This window comes from Eumetopias jubatus, unplaced genomic scaffold (genome assembly GCF_037043125.1).
Source record: "Eumetopias jubatus isolate StellerSeaLion01/CBP00866 unplaced genomic scaffold, mEumJub1_p1.0 scaffold_4, whole genome shotgun sequence".
Lineage (NCBI taxonomy): Eukaryota > Metazoa > Chordata > Mammalia > Carnivora > Otariidae > Eumetopias > Eumetopias jubatus.
This window is the reverse complement of record NW_028274810.1, coordinates 70,589,823-70,617,638: the sequence shown is the minus strand read 5'-3', so window position 1 is coordinate 70,617,638 and position 27,816 is coordinate 70,589,823. Positions and strand designations below refer to the sequence as shown.

General features: G+C 45.7%; 3 protein-coding genes across 6 annotated transcripts in view; 2 read left to right on the top strand and 1 right to left on the bottom strand.

Moving 5' to 3' along the window:
* The window catches only part of RAD54L (RAD54 like), a 28,517-nt gene extending 26,887 nt beyond the window's left edge, over window positions 1–1,630 (top strand). For both annotated transcript variants that reach the window (XM_028123277.2, XM_028123276.2), the window contains one exon: window positions 44–1,630. In XM_028123277.2, the coding sequence (XP_027979078.1) occupies window positions 44–254 (211 nt within the window). In that variant the 3' untranslated portion in view covers window positions 255–1,630. The remainder of the gene's footprint in view (window positions 1–43) is intronic.
* LRRC41 (leucine rich repeat containing 41) lies at window positions 374–17,464 on the bottom strand. Its single transcript, XM_028123275.2, has 10 exons — window positions 17,210–17,464; window positions 13,536–13,622; window positions 12,804–12,874; window positions 5,976–7,113; window positions 3,027–3,287; window positions 2,343–2,507; window positions 2,156–2,254; window positions 1,472–1,594; window positions 1,176–1,251; window positions 374–1,081 (listed from the first exon to the last, which is right to left on the bottom strand). The coding sequence occupies exons 1-10, from the start codon at window positions 17,406–17,408 to the stop codon at window positions 862–864; spliced, it is 2,439 nt and encodes an 812-aa protein (XP_027979076.1). The 5' UTR covers window positions 17,409–17,464; the 3' UTR covers window positions 374–861.
* A 285-nt stretch (window positions 17,465–17,749) lies between these two features.
* Window positions 17,750–26,009, top strand: UQCRH (ubiquinol-cytochrome c reductase hinge protein). 3 transcript variants are annotated; one of them, XM_028123431.2, is made up of 4 exons: window positions 17,750–17,912; window positions 21,307–21,333; window positions 22,086–22,247; window positions 25,795–26,009. In XM_028123431.2, the coding sequence occupies exons 1-4, from the start codon at window positions 17,859–17,861 to the stop codon at window positions 25,825–25,827; spliced, it is 276 nt and encodes a 91-aa protein (XP_027979232.1). In that variant the 5' UTR covers window positions 17,750–17,858; the 3' UTR covers window positions 25,828–26,009. The 3 variants fall into 3 exon arrangements, with proteins under 3 accessions (XP_027979232.1, XP_087878567.1, XP_087878568.1); XM_088022441.1 differs by lacking the exon at window positions 25,795–26,009 and adding an exon at window positions 21,828–21,975 and having other exon boundaries at window positions 22,086–22,245; XM_088022442.1 differs by lacking the exons at window positions 17,750–17,912; window positions 21,307–21,333 and adding an exon at window positions 21,833–21,975.
* The last annotated feature ends 1,807 nt before the right edge of the window (window positions 26,010–27,816 follow it).

The following is a 27,816-nucleotide window of genomic DNA, read 5'->3' as shown; positions in this document are numbered from 1 at the left end:
CGATGGGCACTGCAGTCACCACAGCTCTGTCCTCTGCCCCCAGGTTGCGCTGCCGCCGCTGTGTCAACCACCACCAGGTCCAGCCACCCCCTGATGGTTCTGACTGTACCTCAGACCTGGCTCAGTGGAACCATAACACTGATAAGCGGGGGCTCAAGGATGAGGTACTCCAGGCTGCCTGGGATGCTGCCTCCACTGCCATCACATTCGTCTTCCACCAGCGTTCCCATGAGGAGCAGCGGGGCCTCCACTGATAAACCAGTTGGTCTGGGTGTAGCTGTTAGAGGAAGGAGACAGGGAAAAGGGGCTCCTTGCCCCATAGGACCCTACTGAATTTTGTTCTCTAGGACAAAAATCATTAAGGAGGGCTGCGTGATGTTTGCCCAAAGTTTATTTTATAAGAAAAACTTTTTTGGTTAAAAAAAAGAAAGGAATAAAGGTATGAAAGGGACTGAGGCCTGGGAGCAGCATGGTAAGCCCAGCGGAGAAGACGCCTGGTAGTGGACACTCCTAAACTTCTCTAAAGCCTGGGTACCTGCTTGAGGAGGGAAAGCAGGAACCTCGGGCAGGGGGAGGGTAGCTGTCCCCAGTGACTGATGAGCACTGTAACCTGGCCCAGGGTTCCCAGAGTACTGGGCAAGGGGCCCAAAAGCTCTACACCCAGTTGTGGGAATGCCTTTGCTGAGCCCCATCAAGGCCTCCAGGACCTCAGTGCAAGGGAAGAAGGAAAAAAGAGAAAAAAAGGTGGCAGAAAGAGAAAGTATTGGTGTTTGGGAGTTCTGGGCAGCCCGTTTCACAGCCCATGTCTCAGCCCCTGCAAGCTGATGGTACTGAGCATGGGCCTGTGAAGCATAGGCCCCATCACATGGTGCTGACATAATCTGCGAAAGCCTGGGATGAGTCCCATGAGTCGCTAACCACGTGGCAAGTGGCCCGGAGCCGCCGAATGGCTTCCCTGGCTGTGACTGCATCCTGGTCCAGCCAGTTCTGGAAGAGGCGCAGGTGACCAAAGGCTCCACGGCCCCAGCGCTCCAGCCGCTTGGCGAACTCCAGAAGGCCATCTGGCTTGATGCAGTTGGAACTGGTAGGGGTGAGATGGATTAGACACCCAGGAAACAACTAATCCCTATATCCCTGCAGCTCCATCCCTTGTCCCTTCCCCCTTCCCCATGTACCTGATGTCCAGCTGACAGAGAGAGGAGGATGAATCCTCTGAGAAAACATCTGCCAGGGCCAGCAGGCCAGCATTCCCTGGGGAGAAGGGGAGAAATGTCTAACCGCCCAAGAACGGGGACCAAGGGTATCCCAACCCAGTTCTGGTGGGAAGAAGCCCAGCCTCCTGAAGCTCCAGCATACAACTGTATTCCAACCCCCATGTTCCCAGTGGAGAGGCCTATGCCTTCATCCACTGAGTTTCTAAGTCAAAGGACTGGCTCCTTCCCCCTGCCCCTTCCCAGGGCCCTGCCCCTACCCAGGCGGTTCCCTGGCAGCCGGAGGCCCTTCAGTGTGGAGTTGCCCTTCATAGCAGCAACCATCTCAGGCAGAAATTGGGCCGGGCGCTTCTCAAACAGACGGCAGAAGGAGAAGGTAATCTCTGTCAAGAGAAATTAGAATAAATTCTGACGGCTAACATTAGAACTTGGTGCTGCCCCTCCTGCCCCAATTGGCCCTAGCAAGGGGTGTGAATGTTTTTTTATAGAAGCCCAGAAAGAGAAGGGAAATTTGTCCAAGACCCTAAGCAAGGCTGGAACTAAATCAGATTCAAACAAGAGACTGAGCCCAGATATTCACTGTTGGGAGGTTTTCTACATGAACAGTTCTCCATTTAATTTTTTTCCCCCCTCTATCCACTGACTGCCCACTATGCAGGGGTGGGCATTAGGGGCAAGTCTATGAGGGGAGCCTGACCCAGCATAGTCATTCTTACCCACCACCATTATTTCTATCAGCCACTGAAAGGTAAGAAAAACTTGAGTGAGTTACTCTAAAAGTGAGTAATTTTCCCATGTTTAGTATAGGAGGAATTGCAGGTTCTATAGCCATTTTATAGTTGAGGATATAAGACCAAGAACAGTGGCTTCCTCTTTTCAGTGAGACAGTGGCAGAGCCACAGTGAAGACCCAGGAATGCCCCAGGTTCTGGATGAAGAACTTACCTTGAAGAGTCAGATTCTGTAGCAAAAAGAGCACCTCGCTCTGACAGTCAGCCAGATTCATGTCGTGGAAGCTCAGCCTCTTCAGGGCTAGGTTGTACTCTGCATGGGGGTAGAGGCCATGGGCCTTAACTTTCCCAAAGAACGATACAAGGTCTACCCTTCCTTTACCATTCTAGCTGGGTCCTACCTTTGAGTGTCTGTAACACAAGCCCAAAATCTTGGGGAGAGGCAAAGGTGGCACTATCCAGAGACAGCTGCTGCAGAGAACCTGAGGCCTTCAGCACAGAGCAGAGCAGTGGGGCTGGTTGGGCTCCCCGTGGAAATCCCATCTCCAGCTGTTCCAGGCAGTTTTCTGGATATGGTAGGGAGAAAAGATTGTAGCTGGCCATCTCCCTTCTACTCCCATAGCAGGTCCCATCCTGTCCTTTAGAGATTTACTAAAAAATTTCATTCATCTACTTGTCATTGAGTATGTACTACACATTAGGTATTGTGCTAGGTTCTGGGAACAGAGCACTAAATGAGATTTAGTCCTTGCCCTTCTGGAGCTTTTAGTCCAGGAAGACTAGACTACTCAGGCAAGCAAATATTAGTGTGCAGGGCGGTGACATAGGAAACACAGGATCTAAGGGAATATAAAGAAGAGGGACCTAGACTGCCTTTCTAGAGACTAATCTGCCATGGTCACTTTCTACTGGGCTTATAGTGGTCTGGACTCTCCAGGCCATGGTTATCTTTGAACAACATGCTCTAAAGGAATGAATTCAAGGAATGAGTGGTGCCAGGCCTGGATTAGAGGTCCTTCCACCTTCCTCACACAAATGCACTTGCACATTTGTGTGGACACACACATACACACACACTGCTTCACCTGGTATCTCCTCATCTCCAATTATGTGGCTAGGGGGCCCCGCATTCCCTGGCACAGCAGGGTTGTCCCTCTGGCTGGGGTGATCAACACGGATAGAGAGGACCCGCAGTAGGGGCAGGGCTCGCACAATGGCACGTGTCAGCTCCAGGATGGGCAGTGGTGAGAACAGATCACTGAGATGCAGGGCACGGAGGCGGCATCCAGCCTGGCCTGACAGGGCCCGCAGACTGTCCAGCAGACGGAAGATGTTAGAGCCCAGGCCTATGGCAGGAAAGAAGTTAGGTCAGTCATGTGGGAGTGTCAGCAGGAGTAACATTCAGAGACAACTCCAGATATTTCTGTTGATAACTACCCTAACTCGAGCTTTGGATCAGGTTATTTAAAATCATTTGTCTCAACCATTCGTTGTCTTGCTTTTTCCTCAGGTAACCAGCAAACTGATGTCTACTGTACTGGGCCATGCCCTCAAGCATCAGTGAGGGCAGTCACAAAACAAGATAGGACATGGAGGGTGGGGCAGGGAATCTTGTGCTGCCAGCTGAATGATAGGGCCAGGCCCAGAGGGCCACAGCAGACTCTGGACTTTTCTTATAGGTCACATGGAACATCTGAAATCTAAGCAGGGGAGTGACAATGACCCAGTAGGGAAAACTTTAAAGGGGTGGGAGTAGAGCAAAAAACGATAACCACATCCTACAAAAAAGAGCAGGATCCAGAAGGGTTAGAGCAGAGGCTTAATGCCTCAAAGCCAATATTATCTTCCCCCCCCCCCCTGGACTGAGCAGATTCCTGTGGATTCATTCCTGTTATACCTCACCCAGCACCTAGTAAATACAGTTTTTGCTAGACAGTGATGAGCAGCAGATCTTATTCCTGCCTGTGTAGCCTGATGAACAGCAAAAGTGTGTGAGGGGAGCTGGGGAAGTGTATTATGGAAGCACAAAGGATGGGTACTTGGTACCCACACCAGCTTCTATCTAAAAACTTTGCAGTTGAGTCCTAAAGAACACGAAGGAACCAGGCTAAATGGAGGGAGAGGAGTGACCAGCAGGGAGAACTCAGCATATATAAAGGCCTGAAGGAAGAAGAGTGGCAGGTTCCAAGAACTGAAAAATACTCAATGTGACTGGTGTGTAAAGTATGGGGGAGGGGGTGTTCAAGATGCCACTACAAAGGTAAGCAGGGGTGAGAACACGAATGACCTGTAAGTAAAGTATGGTGACAGGAAACCATTGAAGGGTTTTTAAATGAATGAATGGCCTTTGCATTTAAAAAAAAAAAATGCTTGGGCTACAGAGTAGACAGTGAATTTGTATGGTGAGTATGGAGTCAGGAGGAACTGTTGAATCCAGGTGAGAAGTAATGGTAGCTTGAATTAAGATGTAGAGATAAATAAGTGGGTTTGAGAGTTCTTAAAGACAGATGTGGTGCAAAAGAACCTGGCTGTCTTCTGGGCAGCTGAGAGCTGTGAGGTCACTGACAGAACAGGAGGAGGATCGGCATGGAGGGGAGAAGATGCATTCAGGTTGGGGAATCTGTGGTTTATGAAATGATCTCTAGTTGTCACCTGGCTAAAATGGTTCTGGAGTTGGGGTGAAAGATCTGGACTGGACCAGTGTCATAGACTGGGGAGTCTTCAGCATAGCTGGCTTTTGAAACCAAGGGAATGGACAAAGTCATCCAGGAAGCATGTGTAAAATGGCAGAGCTCTGAGGAACTCTGAACATTAATAACAAATAATGTCCAGAAAGGGAAAAGAAAAAAAAATTGAGGTAGTGGAAATGAGAGTATTTGATGAAGGCTGTTTCATAGCAGCAAATGTCGCCAAGAATTAATGTAAGAGGCGGACTGAAAAGTATGTACTGGACTTAGCAACAAGGAGGACCTTGGAGAAGGCAGGCAGCATTAAGTAGTGGTTTAAAACCTTGGGATTCTGGAATCAGGTTGCCTGGGTTTGAATCCTGGCTCTACAATTTACTCGTGAGGTTATCCTGGGCAACCCACTTGACCTCAGGGTTGTTGTAAGGATTCAATTAATAGAATACTTAAATTGTGCCAGACACATACTAAGCAGTATATAAAAGTTAGTTCTTATTACTAAGGCATTTGAGAAAAAAGCTTTCCTAAGAAGGCAAGAGGGTATGGATCCAGAGCACAGGTAAGAGTTAGCCTTCGTTAGGATGGCCATCACTCCCACTGTGAAAGAGGAAAGGATGAGTGTAGATGTAGAATTCTAGGTTGGTTAACAATAAGCTGAAGTTATGTGTGATGGCTTCTATTTTTCTCTGAAGTAGGAGGTGAAGTCATCTGCTGAGAAAGGAAAAGGGGGTAACATTTAGAAGTAGAGAGGAATGGGAGCTAATGTCGCAAACATAGGATTCATATAAGATTGATGATTGAATGTATAGTAGCACCAATCTGCACAGTTGCGTGATTTTTCTCCATCCATGCTCAGCAAGGTAGGTAGATTGGTGGATTTACCCAGAGTTGAAGTGTGGCTAGCTGGGCACAGCCAGGTGGGTAAGAACTGAGGACTGCTTCACAGGCTGCTCGTCTGATAAAGATGTGTTCTGTACCTTCTTGTCTGTACAGCTGCTTTGACAGGACTGGGGGGACAACCCAACCTTAGCCCTGGCTGGGCCTTGCATACACAAAACTTCTCCCACCTGCCTGTGGACTGCCTACCATAGCTAAAATGTACCCATTCTTCAGGTCCTCGCTGTCTCTCAGGAACCCCTGCTTACAGCTCTAAATCAAGCCTACAGACCTCATGTTCTTCCCCCACAGTGAAAGTCTGCCCCTATTTCATGTGTGTGCTTTCTGTCCCACTGTGAAGCAGGCAGGACCTCATCTGCAGCTTCTTGATCATATTCCCTATTCCCCTCCACAGGATTGGGCACACAGCTGGTGCCGCTGTGAGACCCATTCCTGCCCCTGCCGAGCACTCACCATTATAGGAGAGTGTGAGGCTCTCCAGAGACACCCAGGAGCTCAGCAGGTGGCACAGTGTCAGAGCCGCCTCCGTGGAGAGCGGAACTGTGAATAGCTCCAAGGTGGAAATGCTGCGGAATCGCTGGGAGGCCTCCAGTGCTGGAAGCCCCAGGCAGCTGGGATCTGATCCATCCAAAGCTCCACACGCCACTTCCCCGATCTCCATCTCTTCCCCATCCTCCTTCTCACCAGCCACAATGAAAACAAAGTCATACAGGTCTTCAGACTCTGCACCAGACCCCTGACGGGTGCGAGGACCCTTCTTCCCTGCAGCTCGCTTAAAACGCTTTAGGGGCTTGGGCTGTGGGGCTGAGCTAGCTGGAGCCCGTTTGGATGAGGATGTGGAAGAGGAGGCAGAGGAGGTGGTGGCTGGAGCAGAGGGTGGCCGCTTGGTGCCAGGAGCCTCGTGGGAGGTTGCTGGAGGGTGCAGATCCCTCTTAGGGTCTGTCCCACCTGCTGTCAGGCTCTCCTGTGTGCTCCGGCGTGTTACTCGGGTGGCAGGTGCAGCTCTGGCTGTCTGCTTGGCTTCGCTCTTCCGCCGAGAGGCCATCAGGGCTGCAGCACATCGCTCAGCAGCATCTCTGCGAGGCCGGCGTGAGCCCAGCAGGAGGGACCCTTCATCTCGGGATGGGGCCCGGCCTCGGGAGGCCTCTCCACAGAGGCGGCAAGGTGGGCCACCAGGGCCTGGCTGCCAGAAGCCAGCACTCATGGTGAGGATAAGGATGAAAAGGGCTGACTCAGGCACAGGCCAGGAGTACAGCGACACCTGGCTGACAGCCCCATGGTGAATAAGCTGATGCAGCAGCTGCCGAAGTGACTGCTGAGCAGCCACATCAGAGAACAGCAGGTGGCGGAACTTGAGGGTGTGCAAGGAACTGGCCAGGGTCTCCAGAACCCTGCGGTTGGGCTCAGCCACCAGCTCAGTTGCACCCTGCAGCATATTGCAGATGGTGAGCTGCCGGACATGGCGGGAGCTATGCAGAAGTGGTGAGAAGCGCTGGTCACAGAGACGCCTGTCAGAAGATACATCAATGGTCCCACGTAGAACATGGGAAAAAAAGGCCTCCATAAACTTGGCTCGCCAACAGGTCACACTCTGAAAGCAGAGAACATGCCAGACGGCTGTGATACTAAGAGGGTACCCTGCTGAACCATCATCCCGGGTTCTTCCCTTCCAATAGCTATTTGCTGAGCAAGGCAACATTCTAAATAATTTACACAAATTCATTTAATCTTCACATCTTTGAGGTATGTATTACTACTAGTCCCATTTTACAGTTAGGAAAAAACAAGGCACAAAGGTTGTTACTGCCTGTGGTTACACAGATAAGTGGTAGAATCAAGATTGAACCCAGGAAATTTGGTTCCAGAGAATATTTTGCTATAGTGCCTGCCGTTCAAGTGAAACAATCCTGTAACTTCTTCCATGTCTGTTTCTAGAACCTGATCCCAACTTCCCATTCTTATTACCATCTTTGTTCAGACCCTTATCACCTCACACCTGACCTCACTTCATTAGCTTCCTGAATGCTCCCCCATCTCCTTTTCCCCTCCCCAAACTTTTGTGCAAGTCCACTGGATTCATCTTTATAAAACATGTCTGATTACATTCTGCTTTAACCCCCCCCCCCCCCCCCGCCCCACTGCCGCCCACCCAAGTCCACTGCTGAGGGCTAATCTGAAGTTCCTCAGCCTGGCAGGGAAAGCCCTGCACAATATGGCCTCTGTCTATCTGAGCAGCTTTATCTCTCACATCTTGCTCACATGAATGCTTTGCTCTGGCCAAATTGATCACCTTACTGACCCAAACCTGCCTTCTTATGCCCTTTCCTACATCTGCCAGAAATGCTCTTCATTGCTGGCTTCCTGAGAGGACCTACAAACATTTTACTCTTGTTGAGGCTGTTCGTCTGTGTCTCTTTGTATGCCCCCTTCTACTCCTGTCCCTGCCTCTTGTGGGACTCCTGCTACTCTGATTATTCAGGTCTTAAACACTGGTAGACCTGTCTCACGGTGTTGAGTCTCTTCGCTTGTGTACATGTTTTATCCCAACCAGATTAGAAATTCCTGGAGATCAGGGTCCAAATCTTAGATTGGTTTTCTCCAAGTCAGTAGTTATTGGCTTTGATGCATATGAGACTTCATCAGACTATTCTGGTACATTTAGAAGAACTCTGAATGCAAGTAATTCTCAGCCTTTGGTGCATATCAGAATTGACTGTGGAGCTTTTCTTTTTTGAAAATTCATATGCCAGGTATCCAGACTTGGGAATTCTCTTATGTTACATCTGCAGTAAGGCCCATGCATTTTTGTTTTTTAAACCTCCCCCAGATGATTCTGATGTATACAGGTTTGCAATTACTGCCCCACCCTCACCACAAGAGGGCACACAGACTTCCTTAAGTCCCCATTCTCTCCTAAGGTACAGAAGAAAGTCTGCTTTGATACAGGTGTCATCTCTGCCACTATACTCAACCTCTTGAACCTCTTCTGTAAAATGTGGATAATATCACTCGCTTCACAGGTTTGTTGTGAAGATCAAACGAGACCATGCAAGTGAAAGCACTTCATAAACTGTAAAATACAAAATGTTATTTGTTACTGCTAATGGTAATAATTGGTCTGGATGGGCAATGTGAAATGGACTTGATGGAGGCAGAGCCTGTTAAGCAGGGTGCTTATTCAGCCTGAAGCAAGAGATAGTGGGGGCCTGAGGTTCCTCAAGACTAAGGGACACTTCTCTTTGGTACTTACCCTACCTCTATGCATTCCCTCATACCAGAGTGACCCTCAATTTCTATCTGAGGTTCTTGGCAGGAGTTGGGCCCCTATGGTTCTCAGCAAAAGTGTCATTCGCTTTGCCCTGGCTACTCCCCATGACATTGCCCGCTGTGGTAATAATCAGGAATGACTTCATGTTTGAGCCAACTGCATGGTAGCAACAAGAAGGAAGGACCTCTCTCACCAGCAACAGTGGGGGCGTTGGGGGACCAGGAAAAAATACCTGGCAACCAAATCTCCACTCAGCCTCGAGTAGAAGCAGAGAGGGTATTCCTGAATCCTACCTCACTCTAACACTTTTCCTACACATTTGCTGGCCCACGCTCACAGCCTTGGAAAACACTTGCAGGTAACCTAGCAAGGCTTTAACTTCACAAATGAGACATTCTAGGCCTAAAATATGGACAAAGATGTGAACTAAGATGTTATGGCTACTTCTGACCGTAAGGCATGTGGAATATGTAGGTTAGATAACTATTAGTGTTGTTTTTCACACATTTTATTGGCTGATGAAGACAGTGGGAGAGAATATTTGAAACTGGAACACCCCAGACATGTGATAACTGCAGTGAGAACAGCATGACATAGTGATTAAGAGCATGAGCTCCAGAGCCACATTGCCTCAACTTGAATCCTGAGTCTGCCATTCTGTAACTATAACTTCAGACAAGCTGCTTCACCTCTTTCTGCCTCAGTTTCGTCATCTGTAAAGTGAGAAAATAACCTATCTACATCAGACAGTTGTAAGGATTAAATGAGTATCTGAAGTTAATTACAACAACTATCAATTATGAGCAGACAGTAGTTCACTGCATTTTATTCCATCACCACCTTTTAGAAGAATCTCTGCTAAAACTTCAAAGCTGAGAAATAGCTAAGAGATCTAGCTCAAGCCACTCATTTTGTGTACTTGTACACTATCGCTCAGGGAATGCAAAGTGATTTAAACACATTCTTTTGGGCAAGAGTAGGGGAAATGAGGCACCACCAAAGAGGTGAAATGACACTTGCCTACCAACACAGTCCTTGGCCCATCCACAGCCTGGTGGCTCAGGCACTAGTTGGGGAGGAAGTGGGTATACAAACTAGGGAAGGCTAAATATTTTCTTGTACTACACAGAGCCAGCAAATGTTCATAAACTATTGTCCACTATTTTTCTGATAACAGAAATATTGTTTGTGGAAAATCTGTAAACCCATTCTTTCGAGTGTATATGTAAATGTGAATAGCTATAGACAATTGTTTTTATAACATTGAGACAATTCTGAATAGTTTCAAATGCTGGGCTTTTAAAACATTATGCCACCGTGTCATCACCTTTTTACCACCATGTATCTAAATGTTTTCAGAATATGACTTTATTAATATTTTGAAAATATGAATAATCAGCAATTCCTGCATATTGAATAAATTGTTTCTACCTTTTTGATATTAAGTTGCTGTAATGAACATCTTGAAATAAATCTTCATGAGTATTTGTTTTTATATACTATAAATTCTAAGAAATAGAATTTCTAGCCAAATAATATATATTTTATATATATAAATAAGTATATATTTTTATACTATATTACATGTACTTATTTTTATATAATAAATATATTGTATATATATGCTTATTTAAGAGTTACATACTTTCTCTTTTTTATTTTCGAGATTCAATATATTTTATTGGAGATTTTTATATATTTTGTGACTTGTCCCAATCTTTACTTATTCTACTGGGATAGTTTGTCTTATTCCTGCTATCCTCTTGTTTTACAAATATTGTTGCAAACATTCTTAGTTTATGTACCTTTTAAATAGTGTTGGCATTTTATATCGCCAAATATGTCCATGCTTTTTTGATTCTGCCCATATAATAATTAACACTCTCCATCTTGAGATTAGATAACCAGTCACCTTTATTCTTTTTTTAGTTCTGTGCTTGTACTTTTTACAATTTAATCTTTAATCCATATAGAAATTGAGTATATTGTAAAATGAGGCTCTAAATTTATTTTTTCCAAATAGTTAACCAATAACCAGAGATTCATTTATTGAATAATCCTTCATTTCCCCATTGCTTTGTCTCCAGAATATCTATTTTATTCTACAGATCTCTTAATACACATACACTAGTACTACACAGTTTGAAATTCTATTTCTTTATAAGCAATCAGGGGCTATCTCTACCTCGTTCACTACTGTATCCCTAGAACCTAGTACAGTGCCTGGAATTGAGCAGGCACTCGATAAGTGTTTCTTAATTAGGAAGTTAAGGTTATTGTCATGTAAAACTGGGAAGCAGAAGAATGTACCCTTTGGAATGACCTCTGTCTAGGGAACTGTTAGGCTACCAAGCCTGGGGCTTTCTTAATGTTCTAAAATGCTCTGAGACAAGAAAAGATAACAAACTACCAGGAAGGCTGAGATAATATTGGAGAAAAAAAGCTTACTCTAAACAAAAGATGTTACAATCTCCATCATCTGCTAGTCAACCATACTGCGTGGGTAACCGTGGGACAAAGTGAATCTCATGCATCTTTAAGTTTCAAGAAACTTAGTATTTTCTAATCTTGCATCCACTTTTCTTCCTCATAAGGCCTAATTCCTGTACAGCCTGAGGACTTTCTTGGGCCTTAGCATTATTGCACTGAACTTCAGGAGTTGTGTCCAGATCTAGAAGTAGGAAAGCTGAAGGATATGGAGCTGAATGTTGCTGAACCCAGTGCATCCCCAGAAATTAAATCAATGATAAGAACTTGTTTTCTTATCATTTGGCTTCATCCACCATTTAAAGCTCAGTTCAAATACTACTTCCCAGGAAAGACTCATGCTCCCTTCTCCCTCAACCTCTTTGCTACTGTCATACCACTTATCCCACCATGCACGATGTATTTGTTTGCAGGTTTCCCTGCTAAATGTGAGAGATTAGTGTCTGTGCTTCCAATAGCTAACATAAGACCTGGTGTGTGGTAAGTTTAGTAAATGTTTATTGAACTCAATCTGTTCTGTCCCCTAGTTATGGAGCAGCAGAAGAAATTCTGCTTAAATAAGAGCAAGTTATACCTGAACCAATGAATAACAGAATCTCAGGGCTAAAAGGAGCCCTAGAGTCATCTTCTAACCTCTCTTAAAATGCTGAATTTCTTCTACAATACCCTTGTGTCAGGTAGTTATCTAAACTCTATCTGAACACTTAGAGATGGGAAGCTTCTTAGCTCTGGCATTAGCTTGTTTCATCACCGATAAGCTCAGAGTTTAAAAATTCTACATTCAGTTTAGCAGAAATTTATTCTCCTTTAGCTTCCACTAGAACAAGTCTATTATCCCTCTTTTACGTGAGAGTCATTCAAATATTTCGAGATAGTTCATGTTCCCCAGATCTTCTCTTTTTCAGGAAAAACATCTCCAGTCTTCCAAATGTGACTCACGTGATGGCCTTGACTTCTTTCTCCATACTCCAGAGCCAGGCAGGCTTATCATCCCCCTTGTCCTTCAGCTTATATTATAGTTACATTGATTCACATAGCTCAGAGGAAAGTCATTATATGAGTAGCTTTAGCACACTGTTGACTAAAACCCCCTTAATCTTTTTCATACAAGTTGCTGCTAAGCCAGACCCCTCCACCTCCTACCCTGAGGTCATACAATTGGAATTTTTTAGACTTAAGTAAAACATTGGTTTATTCTGTTAAATTTCATCTTGTCAAGTTTGACCACTGCTCCAGCCCTGTCAAGACCTCTATGAATCTGGGTTCTGCCATCCATTGTGATCACTACCTTTCCCTGTTTTGTGTTATGTGCAAACACGGTGAGGAATCAAGTCAGTGACAAATGCCAAATGGAAAGAACCTTGTGACAAGCCATCAGAGCCAAGAACCCTGTGACAAGCCATTTCCTCCCAAATTCACTCCATCACTGTCCCTGCACTTTACCAGTACCCAGCTTGTGTTTATAAGCTATTCCTGCTTTCACTGTGCAAAGTCAGGCCAGAGTTCTACCTGGTGCCTTAACTTACTTCCAAACTGGAAGGCCTTGTCTTCATCAGCTCATCCCATAGTCGGCGCCAGATGGCCTGAGTGGAGAGGCCTGTGGGGAGAAATATCACATTTACTTGGCTGCTCTTTGGCCACCATGGGTGAGGTACATCAGCTTTTAATGTTGTCCTTCTCTGTGTTCACAGGAGCAATATGGCAGACTAGTAAAGAGCACTGGCTCTAAAGACAGACTGCCTGCGTTTAATATCAGCAAACCACACTCTAGCTGTGTGACCTTGGGCAAGTTTACCTAATTTTTTTGTACCTCAGTTTCCTTATCTATAAAACGTAGTTAATAATAGCTATTTCATAGAGTTGTTGAAAAGGTTAAATGAATTTCTCCAGGTAAAGTACCTACGACAGTGCTTGGCGTATCTGGATTAGATGAATGTTAGCTGTTAACAGATCTGTCCAATGAGGGGTTTGGAAGACAGCACGGTAAAATAGAAAAATGAGTCAGAAGGTCTGGGTTTCAGTATGGCTTAGCTATGAATTGTGTGCCTGTGGTCTCACTTGTATTAGTATAAGTGGGATCATTTACTTGCTTTGTGTTTCACTGGACACTCTGAGGAATCACATAAGAAAGTAGGTGTGAGGGTACTTTTTGAAAAGCATGAAGTTCTATGCAGGTATCAGGTGTAATATTTACCTGAAGAACATCATGGTGCCTTGCTTACAATCACTGACTGAGAACAAGAGAGAAAGACACTTACCTTTCTTGAGGGCAGTTTCCTCAATCCTCTCCAAGTAATATATATTGAGCAGAGGTAAGATGCTTTGAAGTATTGGGCCTGGGAGGGCTACAAAAACCAAAACACAAAATTTACTTTTTTCTCCCAGGGTTCCAAGCATTACTTATCCTACTGGAAAGGAAAACAGAAGAGCAGGCTTCTCATTTGGCAAATGGAACCTGCAGAAACTAACCTAAGTCTAATTCAAACTCTAGCCTACTTATCTTCAGCCACTTAGTTGGCAGCTGGAATTCCAGGGGCATGCACATCTTCAAGGATGAGATAATAAAGCAAGCGGATATGCTCATTTAGGAGCTCCTCAGTTCACTTCTGCCTAGCATAATGAACTATTCTGCATTTAAAAGGTCCCACTGGATAGTGTGATAAAAACATCCATCATAATCTGGGCCCTACTAACTTCTCCAGCTCCCTGCTTTGCCTCCTCTATTTCAGCCACACTACTTTTTTCATTTACCTAACATGTTACACTGCTTTTGGCCTCTGTGCCTTTGTCGTGCTGCTCTCTACCAGGAATGTCCTTGCCATTTTCAACATATCAACTACTCATCTTTCAAGTATCATATGCCCTTTATTAAGCCTTTTCTGAATTCCCTTCCCACTCTTCCAGGCTGGTGACTCCCATTCTTTGGGCCCCTACTGTATCCTGAACTAGTACTTTCCTATGAATAATAGAAATAATTAGGCCCTAACTCTAAATTCAACATATCATAAAAACAAAACTTGTTCTTGCTGATGTCTAGATTTGAGAGGCTTTATAGTATTGACTAAATGGTTTAGTCTCTAGAGTTGGACAAACCTGGGTGAAATTCTGATTCTATTACTTAATTATGAATCCTTGGGCAAATTAACAACTTTAAGACTCGGTTTCCTCAATTTTAAAATGGAGGTAGTAGTAACTCCCTCATAATATTGTTAGAAAAATTAAAAAAAATCATGCTGGTAATCTTTTTAAGACCATGTCTGGCCATAATAAGCTCACTAAATGTTGTTTATTATTATTCATATCTGTCAACAGCCTCTCTGTCCTGCCAAGAACAAGTCTTAGATCTTACAGTATACCATATCTAAGGAAAATCTTTCAAAACTTCTACTCTAGGATCTCCCTTTATCTTTACTTGTAGAATAATTGAATCTTGATGTCCAAGAGTCTAGTATAATTCTTTGTACATAGTACTCAATGTACCTGCTGAATGAAAGTATTAATTCCCTAAGCTATTACATTAATGTAGGCCCCTACTGCATTCAAGATAAAGTCCAAGCTCTATATCCCGGCATTCAAGGTATGACATACCTATTCTACTTGTTTCCTCACTGTATCCTTTCCTGCTGCCTCTACTCACTTTACCCTTCTCTCTCCCTACACAAAGCAACCCTAGTCCACTGCCTCCAGGAAGCCTTTCTTGGCTGTTAGCCCACATTGAGACCTTCCTCCAAAACAGCACTTCTTAGCAGGCCTTTTACTTGGCTCTCCTAAGAGGCCTAACTTGATTCAGCTTTTTCTGTGACTGTTTACCTGGTCTAGGCCCATAGGAGCTCTTTCTCCTCTGTTCCTCCAATCTGCTCTGTTTAGCCACCCCCTCTCACAGCCCCTGGGGATTCTCATCCTCTATTATCCACAAACCCCCTCTTCCTTTCTCCATTCCTCTTAAGCCAGGCTCTTTCTTGCTTCTTTCCAGCCTACACCTTTAGTGCTTCCTCTTCCCAACTCCAGGTCTCCACACCCGGTCCTCTTCCCTCCTAGCCAAGTTTAGCATCCTAGAAGCTCCAGGCTAATACAGCCAATCTTCTCTGCCTTCTTCCACATTTTTCTGAGGACTTTTCTGAGCACCCTGCCCAGTTCCACTGAGACTTCTCCTGTTTCCCATGGGTCAGCCTGACCCTTCTTTCAGCTGTTGGCACAGGGCCTCCACAATCCCCTCCCCCCCCCCACCAGCTTGAGGACTTCTAACAGTCTTCCCCACTGCAGGAAGACACTTAGGCCTCTTCAGGATCAGTGCCCCACCCCCACCTCACCAAGGGCCTGCTCCCATCCCTGGGCCTTCTTTAACCAGTCCCCACAGCTCTGGGGCTTACTCCTGGAGGCCCAACCCCCCAAACTCTAGGGCCTTTTCTTCACAGCCACCTCCTCAGTGTGCAACCCCCCAACCCCCAATCCCAGGACCTCAAGCCCTCACTCCTGACCTTACCAGGGCCTTCCTCCTGGCAAAGACACTACCACCACTTCCGAGGCCTTCTCCAGAACCCCACCCCCTCACCCCCTCAAGGCCCGAGGCCTTCTCTCCTGCCACTCCCTCCCCCTTCCCTGGGCCCTAGGCCTGGCCTGGATCTCCTCACCCAACTTCAGCCCTGGCCTCTGGACGCCACCCCCTCACACCACCAGTCTGTCAGGCCCAAGGCCTCCCTCATCCCCTGTGCGGGCAGGCCTACCCCCCAGAGCTTTCACGCTCCTCTCTCTCACTCTCACCATCGGTGTTCACAAGGCCGACCCGAGTTGTTCTCATCAGCTGCCGGTCTGGGTCCAGCGGCGCCCACTCCAAAGCCCGGCCTCCCCGTGCCCATCGGCTGCGGGCCTCCTCCCCGGCACTACCCGGCCCGCGCCCGCCCGCCCGAATCCCAGGCCCACCGGCCCCTCGGCCCAGCGCCGCGGGCCCGCCTTTGCCGCTCAGCCTGGGGCGCCCTCAGCCCAGGCCGGGCCGTCGGGCCGCGCGGCAGCTTTCAGGCCCGGGGCCTCTTTTCGCTCGCACTCAGCCCAGGGCCTCCCAGCGGCGACGCGCCCCCTCCCAGCCGGGATCCCGGGGCCGTCGCCCCGCCTGGGGCCTCGCTGGCCCTTCCCGCCTGTCCCGTCATTCGGGCCTCCCTCGATTGCTGACCCGCTCCGGCCTCCCTTCACCCGCTCCGGGCCCTTCCTCCGCTCAGGCCAATCCGAGGGGCCTCCGGCGCTCCCTGCCCTGCCCGTCAGTCCAGCGCTCAAGCGATTTGGCACCCGAGGCCCCGGTCGTCAGTGCGCTCCCTTCAACCCTGGGTCGTCGGACAGGCCTCGGCGCCCCCGGCCCTTCGGCCTCTCCCCCCAGCCCCTCGCTCTCCAATCCGCTGGGCTGCCTTTGCCCATCAGCCTGGCCTCCGGAGTCCCGGCACCCGCGGTCTGTCAAGCAGACACGGGAGGCCCCGCGCGTCAGTCAGGTTAGGTGGCCCCGGGCCTGGCCTCCTTGCCTTAGGCCGGGCCTCCCAACCTCGGCCCCCGCCCCCAAGCAGCCGGGCCATCCCTGCCCGTCGGTTCGACATCCGAGACTCCCCAGCCCGGCCCGACCCGAGCGTCAGTTCGGTGCTCACGGCCGGTCCGTCATTCCAGCCTCTGTCTCCCGGGCCCTGCCTGTTTGGCCCCAGACCGGGCCTCCTGGCCTCGCCCCCCGCGCCCCCCAGCCAGGCCGCGGTGCGCGTCCACCTGCCGATTTGGTCCCCGCCTTTACTCTGTCCAGCCCGGTCAGGCACGGAATTCATGTTCCGACCCGACGGTGTGGCTTCCAGTGCCCCGGGCTGGGCCTTGCCCCAGGCCTCCCGGCCTCGCCCCCCGCGCCCCCCGGCCGCTGGGCCGCCTCCGCTCGTTGCCAGAGGTAGCCCCTCACCCCGCGACTTACCCCACACCCCGCTCTCCAGAACCCCCATATGGGCGCTCACCGCCCGCCCGCACAGCTCGAACAGGGCGGGGGGAGCGCTGGGGCCCGAGGCCGAGCTCTTCGCTGGCGCCGCCTCCCGGGACGTGGCCTCCATGGTCGTTGCCGCCGCTACCTCACAGAACCAGCAACTCCGGGCGCGCCAGGCCTCGGGCGCCGCCATCTTGGGGAGGTGCGCGAGCCCGAGAGTGGCACCCGCGGACCGCCATCTTGAAAAGGTCAGCAGTTAGGACGGTTTCATCAGCGATGTAGGTAAGACTGGGGACTGCGCTAAAGGAACATCGGATGGATCCGCATTCTTTCCAAGTCTCTTAGAAGCCAATACTTTTAAATAAATCCTTAGATCTATGTAGTTGGCCCTGGCACGATTAAGGGGACATTACTTAGCAAATCCTCCTGAGGCGCAAATACCAGTTCCCCCTATCCCCTGCGTTTGGACGGTAGTATATGCCAATCCGAGCGTGTGTTCACGACTACGACGAGTCTGCCGCACTTCCGGCCAGATCGCCGGATATCCGCTGAGTGACCCTTACAAGTCCTTCTTGATCCTGAAGTGGAATAGGTGCCGCTGTTGCTGTTGGTGTTGGTGTTGAATTCAGAACTGTAGCGGCACATGGGGCTGGAGGACGAGCGAAAGATGCTGACCGGGTCCGGAGATCCCAAGGAGGTAAGGGAAGGCGACCGACTAGACAGACCCTCTTCACTGCCCAGAGGCTGAAGACCTACCCCGCCAAAACATACCCGGGGCCCTGTTGGCCCTGGATTCGCCCCTAGACTTTGCACAGTCGGGGTTGCTGGTTCCCTCGACCCTTCCCCAGAATTTGTCTATTCATCTTGGACAGGTAGATGACTAGCCCTTTTCTGGGCTTAGTTTCTCCGTTCTGTGAATGCGGTGAAGGTGTAACGACAGCGAAAATGATGTCGCCTAAACTTTTGTAAAAATAGTGTCTTTATTTTTAGTCAGCCAGGTGATCTGAGACCCTGGTTTGACAGGTTTAGGGAGCAAGCCGACCGGCTTTTAGTGCTTCTCTCCGCCCAGGTCAGGAATCCTGCCACATCTTCTATGGAGGTTCCGGAGATCTGGCCTTAAACGCTGGTTTCTGTGAAGAAGTGGTTTCTTTTTCTTTGGTAGGGGTGGGGGTGGGAGATATATTTGGGGACAGTGTAGGAATGTGCAGTATAATTCTGCGATGATGGAGGAGGGAGCTCTTTCCCAGAGTAAGACTGCCAATGTAATTTATTGACTGCTTACCATTCCAAGTTTTCTTAATATGACTAATTCATTTAAGCCACACAATAGTCCTATGGGGTAAGTATTGGGTACTATTATTATGGTTATTTTACAGATGAAAAACTAGCATAGAAAGGTTAAATATCTTTTCTAAGGACCACAGCTTTAATCATGGAGTGGGGACCTGAACCCAAGCAGCATGGTTTCAGAGCCAAGACTTAGCCACAGTGCTACACAGCTTTATAGAAGCCAGCTAGCTTTTGGTTTTCAGTCCCATTTCCTATCCTTTGTTCTCTAGTCACTTCGCAGCAGCTGTTCCAGATTTATGGGTTCTGAATAGTTGGAAACTAGTTTATCCCTTGATTTTTCCTAGTCTTCTTATTTTCAGAAAGGGGAACAGAACGAAATGGAGCCAGCCTCAGGAAGTTCAGCAGGAAGTATACCAGAAAGTTCAGTAGTAGGGCTCTCCATAGCAGTAGATGAAAAGAAGGTAGTCAGTTTTTTAAATTAAGAAAACTTTGGGGCACCTGGGTGGCTCAGTCAGTTAAGCATCTGCCTTTGGCTGAGGTCATGATCCCAGAGTGCTGGGATCGAGACTGCATTGGGCTCCCTGCTCAGCGGGGAGCCTTCTTCTCCCTCTCCCTTTGCTGCTCCCCCCCCCCCCCGCCCCGCTTGTCCTCTATCAAATAAATAAAATCTTTTAAAAAAAAGAAAGAAAACTGAGGTCTTTTATGAAGAACCTATACTTTTTGGACATTAAATCTTTTTATTTAGTGTGACCTTGGTTTTTGTCATTGACTGGAAATTTTACCTGAAGTAGTCCATATTCAGACTTAGTATTTGGATTTGTTTTTCCAAAACATGCCCTGATACTTTTGACACAAAATTATCAAAATGATCAGTGTAGTAGCATTGCCAATAGGGAAATGATACAAAGGTCTTGCTTCTAGGATACTAATTTCAGGTTTCTAACTGAGGCAGAATATGATTTCAATTTTTTGGAAAAACATTTCAGTATGAATTTTTTTAAAGAGCAAGGTTAAGAAGGCTTAATGAAAAACTAGAATTTGACATCTCAAAAATCATCTTCATGTTTAGAAGAGATCTTTGCTAATTGTGAGAATAAATAGAATGGGTTATAGTTAAACCTGCCTTAGTCCTCCCAGCTTTCATGAGCTTTGGTCTCTTCCCCAAAGGGCATGGTAGAGAATAGAGCAGATTGTGTTGGAATTTTGAAAACATAATGAGGGATTGCTGAGCTAGTTCTTATTTTCCTATATACCTTTTCTTTCCCTTCCTCCAAATGTGGATACGTGTATGTGCAGGCAGGCAAACAGCTTGCTTTTGACAGGTTGAAATATTGATCAGACTCTGCTGTGCCCCAGATTTTGACCTATAATGATGCTCCCACAGGGAATTTTTTATACTGCTCTCCTTGGAAGAAAGGAAACTAAGTTTGAGGTTGTGTACCTGAATCAGAAGTAAATAGGCAGGAGTTGGTGTTTCCAAGCTTGTGATGACTCTAGACCTTTGATGCACTTACGCTGATAGTCTACTTAGAGTCCTGGGAGTTCAGCAAGTCAAAAAGCAGTGACTCTGTTTTTAGTTAAGCTCTGGCTAAAGAACAGGTTAGGTTTGGCCATTTTCATATTCCCAGTTCAAGTTCAGAGTCTAGAAAAAATGTTAGTTTTCCTCCTAACTTTGGGATATAAGGACTAAATTGAGCTATTTCTGGTAATACTAGGGCCTACCAGAATTTCAAACAAAATACTTTAAGTTACATAGGTTCCATGTGACCATCAGCTTGAATCTGTATCAAAAAATGTCTAATTGGGGCATGAGCTGGCTCAGTCGATAGAGCATGTGAATCTTGATCTCAGGGTGGTGAGTTCAAGCTCCACGTTGGGCATAGAGTTTAAAAAAAGAAAAGAAAGAAAATACCTGATTAGTGTTATCTCTAAACCGGGAGCTCTTAAGGGGCTGTTGTGATTAATCAAATTACAGATATGAAAGCACTTTATAAACTTTATTTATTTTAAAGATTTTATTTATTTACTTGAGAGAGAAATCGAGAGAGCACAAGCAAGGGAGAGGGGCAGAGAGAGAGGGAGAAGCAGACCCCCTGAGCAGGGAGCCCGATGTGGGGCTCGATCTCAGGACCCTGAGATCATGACCTGAGCCGAAGGCAGAGTTTAACCGACTGAGCCACCCAGGCGCCCCACTTTATAAACTTTAGAGTGCCCTACACACTAGGTTGTTGCTAATGAAAGTGAAATAGTGTGTCCTTGTTGAAATGTTTGTTTTAATTAGGTATGGTAAGAGTACAGGCATGGCCTGTGTGGGAAGACCACACCACTCACGGCCACCTGGAGAAGGGTCTGGACCATCGGAGAGAGCAAGGGAAACCAGACTCTTGGTTTCTGAGGGAAAAAATGGGTGAGGCAGGATAGCAAGCTCTGGCAAATTTAGGATTGGATTATTTGAGTAATTTCTGTGGGTTCTGGGCTATAGGGGTGGTCTCTAGCTGTTTGGTACTTGGCCTTCAGGATGATTAGGGCAGGAGCAATAATTGGTTTAGTCTAGGAGATAAAGGAAGTGATTGGTGATAAGGGTTTTGGATTGGTTGGTTTACATATGAAAGGTGTGTCCCCTGGGAGGGGCTTTCTCTCCAGGATTAGCAAAGCCCCTAAAATGTCAAAGAGTCATAAAATACAGAACATTTTAAAAACACAATTAATACAGTGTTTATCCTCAGTAATTACAACATCAGTATGGTTAGGAATATATGTCCTAAGTTGCTGCTGACATTAATTTTGTTTTCCTTTTGTAGGAGGAAGAGGAGGAGGAGGAATTAGTGGTAAGAGCCGTCTCAGGTTTGGAACCATCTCAGTAAAAGGAAGTTTGAGCTTCATGAACTCTAAGGCCATTTTAAGGAGTCTTTATTTGACACCTGGGAGAGAATGGAAATGGAAAAAACCTTTAATACTTCCTTCCTGTGCTGTGCAGTGTTTGGGGGGTGCGGGCCTGGGAAGCTGAGTCTTTTCTGGGTTTGGAGCTTCTGCAGTCATGGTGTCAGGGAGCAGAGTAGCATCTTGAGGGCCTGGTATTCAGTTATCTGTCTGCTATTTGCGGTTTAATAAAGGACTCTGGAAGGAACTTTTCTTATATAGTCCTTCTCCATGTTAATATTGCCTTTCTAGCTGGGCAGCAGGGGTATATAGGCCTGGCTGTCAGATGAGGGGAATTCAAATTCACAGACATTACATATCCCAAATGCTGTGTTAACAAGTAAGGCCTCCTACAGATCTACTTCAAGTTTGGCTAGGTTTCCTTTACCACCTTGTTTTTCAGATAGGACTGAGGCTTTCAGTGCATACTGGCAACCTTGGAAGGCAGGAATGTGAAACTTTCCCCTACTACTTAGCATCAGAATTGAATGGGAGACCCCATTCTGCCATTTCTGGCGGCAGTGTGGCTCTGCCAGCTGGCCTTCTGCACGGTAATTCCGAGGCAGCACCTTGGTTTGGTGGTTGTATTAATCAAAGCAGATGGTTTGTGGGTCTCCTCCTAAAACCCCCATTTTGCTTCTTTTCTGTGTTTCTCCTTCAGGATCCCCTAACAACAGTGAGAGAGCAATGCGAACAGCTGGAGAAATGTGTAAAGGCTCGGGAGCGGCTAGAGCTCTGTGACCAGCGTGTATCCTCCAGGTCACAGACAGAGGAGGATTGCACCGAGGAGCTCTTTGACTTCCTGCATGCAAGGGACCACTGTGTAAGTCAGCCTAAAGTCAGGAACGGGGAAGCTTACAGTGGCCAGGCAGACTTGGTGCTGACAACTTTTCCATACTAGGGGCAGATCCAGCAATAAGCATTTACTTACTGGCCCATCTACATCAGGTACAGTGGTGAGCACTTTACATAAATCATCTTACCTAATTCTACTACTTACACTGGAGATAGGTCTCATTAGTCCCATTTTACAGGTAAGAAACTGAGGCTTAAAGAAGAGAAATGATGTCCCAACTTGGACCACTAAACATTGGAGAAGCTGGATTTTGTACCTTTAAGTAACAGGCTATTCTTTAAAAGCATTTATATCCTCCACTATGTCGTGTACATGGTAGTTGGTCCAAAAAGTTTTCCTTTTTTTTTTTTTTAAAGATTTTATTTATTTGGGGCGCCTGGGTGGCTTAGTTGTTAAGCATCTGCCTTCGGCTCAGGTCATGATCCCAGTGTTCTGGGATCGAGCCCCACATCGGGCTCCGTGCTCGGCGGAGAGCCTGCTTCTCCCTCTCCCACTCCCCCTGCTTGTGTTCCCTCTCTCACTCTGTCAAATAAAAAAAATCTTAAAAAAAAATAGATTTTATTTATTTATTTGAGAGACAGAACAGAAGGAGAGGGAGAAGCCAACTCCTCACTGAGCAGAGAGCCCAACCCAACACAGGGCTCAACCCCCCAGGATCATGGACTGAGCCAGCCAGCGCCCCTCTCTTTTTTAAGTAAATTTGTATTTGACTCTCTTAGTATGACAGGTATTTTAAATAAATTACAGAGTAGGCAAAAGTTTAATATGACTGCTTATATTAAAACCAATTGGGTGGTTAATAAACATATGAAAAGGTACTTAACACCATTAGCTCTCAGGGAAATACAGATCAAAACCACAATGAGATGCCAGTTCATACCTACTAGGATGGGTATAATCAAAAACATAGGGAGAAATGGGTGAAGGGGGTCAAAAGGTAAAAAGGAAAAAATAAATGTCTTTTCCCCCCTGAAAAAAGTTAATGATCTCCACTCAGCCAACTTTATATATGCTTCAACAATCCCAGGGGCGCTGGCTGGTTCAGTTGGTAGAGCACGCATCTCTTGATCTCAGGGTCTTAAGTTCAAGCCCCATGTTGGGCGTAGAGCTTACTTAAAAAAAATCCCAATATAGGTATTTTAATTCTATGATATACAGTGGAAATACACAAATGCACACGCACTCCCCGCCCCCATTAAACACATTGTGACAATTAAGGAAGATAATTTATAAAGATAGAAAACTCTGACTGAAATCATACTGCCTAGAGATAGCCATGTTTTCTTGTATATACTATCAGGTATTTATTAATTTTTTTAAAGATTTTATTTATTTATTTGACAGAGACAGCGAGAGAGGGAACACAAGCAGGGGGAGTGGGAGAGGGAGAAGCAGGCCTCCTGCTGAGCAGGGAGCCCGATGCGGGGCTCGATCCCAGGATCCTGGGATTGTGACCTGAGCCAAAGGCAGACGCTTAACTACAAAGCCACCCAGGCGCCCCTATACTATCAGATTTTTAAACAAAAATGGAATCCAGATACATTTAATTATATGAATAGAGGCATTATATTCCTTTTTCAACATAATTTTAGTGGAAAGAAGGAAAATTTATATACAGAATATCCATCTATAATTCTCCATATCATTAAAAAAAATTGATCAGTGTTGGTGATTTGGAGAAATTGGAAACCTCATACACTGCTGTTGGGGATGTAGATTGGTGTAGCCCTATAGAAGACAAGTCTGGCAGTTCTTCAGAAAGTTAAACATGGAGTTAACATATGATCCAGTAATTCTCCTAGGTACATACTCAAGAGAAGTGAAGACATATGTCTGTACAAAAGCTTGTACACACATAATCACTGAAGCATTATTCATAATAGCCAGAAAGTGGAAACAACATAAATGTTCATCAATTGATAAATAGATAAAATGTAATATATCCATATAATGGAACATTATTTGGCAATAAAAAGAAATGAAGCACTTTATTCAAAAAGTTAAACTCTGCTATATGATCCAGCAATTCCACTTGTGGTTGTATACCCAAAAGAATTGAGACTGTTCAGTTGAACAGATATTTGGTACATGCATGTTCATAGTAGCATTCATAATAGCTAAAAGGTGGATGCAACCCAAATGTCCATTGTGGTATATACCTATAATGAAATATTTAGCCTCAAAAAGGGAAGAAACTCTGACATGTTACAACCTGTATGAACCTTGAAGACACGCTAAGTAAAATAAACCAATCACAAAAAGACAAATATGTCATTCCACTTATGAGGTGCCTAGAATAATCAAATTCATAGAAAGTGGAATGGTAGTTACCAGGGTCTTCAGGGAGGGGGAAGTGGGGAATTATTTAATTTCAGTTTGGGAAGATGAAAAAATTCTGGAAATTGATAATTGCTGGACAATGAGTTAATGCCACAGAAATGTAGAGTTAAAAATCGTTAAAATGAGGGTACCTGGCATGCTTGTTCACTGGAGCATGTGACTCTTGATCTTAGGCTTGTGTTTTTTTTGTTTTGTTTTTTTTTTAGATTTTATTTATTTCTTTGACAGAGAGACACAGCGAGAGAGGGACCATAAGCAGGGGGAGTGGGAGAGGGAGAAGCAGGCTTCCCGTGAAGCAGGGAACTCGATGCAGGGCTAAATCCCAGGACCCTGGGATCATGACCTGACCCGAAGGCAGACACTTAACGACTGAGCCACCCAGGTGCCCCTCGGGGTTGTGATTTTGAGCCCCATGTTTGTCATAGACTTAAAAAAAATATAGTTAAAATGGTAAATTGTATGTTATTTAAATACTTTTATGAGCCAAGCACTGGGTTGAGATGTAGGAATGAGATAGGCATGGTCCCTTCCTTCACTTAGTTGAACCAGCATAGAAGACAAGTAGAATACTTAACTCTTTTGGGTATAACCTTCTCAGGATGGCCTTCACTAATCCTCTATTTAAAGCTGCTATGCTCCCCCCCGCCTTTTATTTTCCTCAGAGCGTTCATCACTGTCAGAAGTTTACTTTATGTATATGTTTCTCTTATTAGTCTCTAAGTTTCTTAAGAGACAGAGATACTGCCTGGTTTACCATTATAGCTCACTCAGCACCTAGAACAGTAGCTGGTGTATAGTAGATGTTATATAAATATTTTTACGTTAATAAACCCTGTGATATGGGAGGTATAAGTTTCTTTGGGGAAGAATGAGGAGGGACAGATTTGTGTGGGGATAGGAGTTTATTTAGAGAAAGCTTACAAGAAATGACATGCAAACTTAAGTTCTAAAGGAAAGATAAAAGAGTTTTTAAAAAGTAGAAAAGAGAGTTTTGGGTAGCAGGGAGGTAGTATTCAGGTAACTGAAGGTAGTTCACTAGGGCTCAAGAGGGGTATGGGTGTGTGGGAAGGCTGTGGAGAGAGAAGAGGCAGTAGTGCTCCAGATCATGAAGGACCTTGTAAGCTATGACGTTAAAGCTGCCAGTTGATGACATCCTTTTCTTTCCCCCATCTAGGTGGCCCACAAACTCTTTAACAGCTTGAAATAAATGTGCATGCTTCACCCCAGCCTTCATCATCCGGGCATCAGGATATTTCATGGTTTCGACCATGCCATTTGTTTCTTATTTGTGTAACTGTACGTTCGTGTGAACCTCATGGATCTTGGCTTAGGCAAGTAGCTTCTATGTAATTAGCAGTGCTTCCTCTTAATAAAGTCCAGTGATCTGCAGACCTACCTCCTTTCCTCTTTTTTTTTTTTTTATTTGAAAATCTCAGACTTAAGACTAGGTAGAACAATAATCAACACCCATGTACCCATCACCCAGCAAGTATGTATCTCTTTTATTTTTATTTTTTAAGATTTATTTATCTGAGATTCAGTACATGCTGGGGTAGGGGCAGAGGGACAGGCAGACTCCCCACTGAGCAGGGGAGCCCAATGCGGGACTCGATCCCAGGACCCCGAGATCATGACCTGAGCGAAAGGCAGACGCCTAACCTATTGAGCCACCCAGGCATCCGCAAGTATGTATCTCTTAATGATAAGGACTAACAAAGTTTACCTTCATGCCATTATCACAGTTAAAATGAACAGTGATGGATGACTTAATTTTATTGGCTACCCAGTCGATATGAAAGTCTCCTACCACAGAAGTGTCTTTTGACAGTTTTGGTCTCAGTGTCCAACAAGGTTGCTTTTTTCTTTAAAAAAGATTTTATTTGATGGGGCACCTGGGTGGCTCATTTGTTAAGTGTCTGCCTTCGGCTCAGGTCATGATCCCGGGGTCCTGGGATCGAGTCCTGCTTCGGGCTTCCAGCTCAGGGGGAAGACTCCTTCTCCTTCTCCCACTCCCCCTGCTTGTGTTCCCTCTCTTGCGGTGTCTCTGTCAAATAAATAAATAAAATCTTAAAAAAAGTAAGATTTTATTTGAGAGAGAGCATGAGTAGGGGGAGGGGCAGAGGGAGAAGCAGTCTCAATCTATTGTTCTAGCTACAGGGATAGCCAGCATTTCACAGCCACTTCTGATTTAGAACCCATTTCATGGTGATGTATAATCTCACAAATAACTTTATAAATGGTGGCATTGTATTTGTATGTAATCCGATTATTGCCAAACATCTCATTAAAATTTCAAACATACAGCAAAACTGAAAATTTACAGTGAACATCCCTAAACTCATTACTCAGATTTTAATGAATGGTATTCTAGTGTTAGTGTTATCACAGAAAGGAGGAATTACCCAGAGAAATAGCTCCAGAATTCTGCCTAGAGGATGCTTGAGTCGGTTGGCTAAATATTAAGCTGCAAATGAATAGGGCAAAGCTCCATGTAGCCAGGCAATGAACTACTGAGTACCTGTAAACTGAATAATGTCCAAAATTAACAGAACGCTGGGAGATATTTGAGTGTTGACCAGCTAATGTGGGGAATTCTATTGAACTTGTTGAACACCTGTTGTTCAATGAACAAGCATTGAACTTGAACTCCAGAAGAGGGCGTTTCAGCAGTAGGGCTAAAATTAGCCCTAGAAAGAGGCCTCTCAAGATAGGCTATACCCCATCTTAAAAAGGAGTCTTGAAAGGATCAAGCTGATTCACAAAAATACCTGACTGCCTGCCAGAACAAAATCCAAAACGTTTTAAAAAACGTCAACAAAATCCAGCATTCAACAATGTAAATTTTATACCAAACATTCAATAAAAAATCGCTAGACATGCAAAAAAAGCAGGCAAATGTGACCAGGAGAAAAATAGTCAATAAAAACACACATGATGATAAGATGATAAAATAGTAGACAAGGACTTTGAAAGCACTGTTACAAATATACCCAAAGATTTAATGGAAATGAACATAATGAGAGAAGTGGAAAATAATGGAAATGAAAATAATGAGAGAAGTGGAAAATATGAATCAAATAGAATTTTTGGAGCTTAACAGTACAATATCTGGGAGCGCCTGGGTGGCTCAGTCAGTTAAGTGTCCAACTCCTGGTTTCGGCTCAGGTCATGATCTCAGGGTTGTGAGATTGAGCCC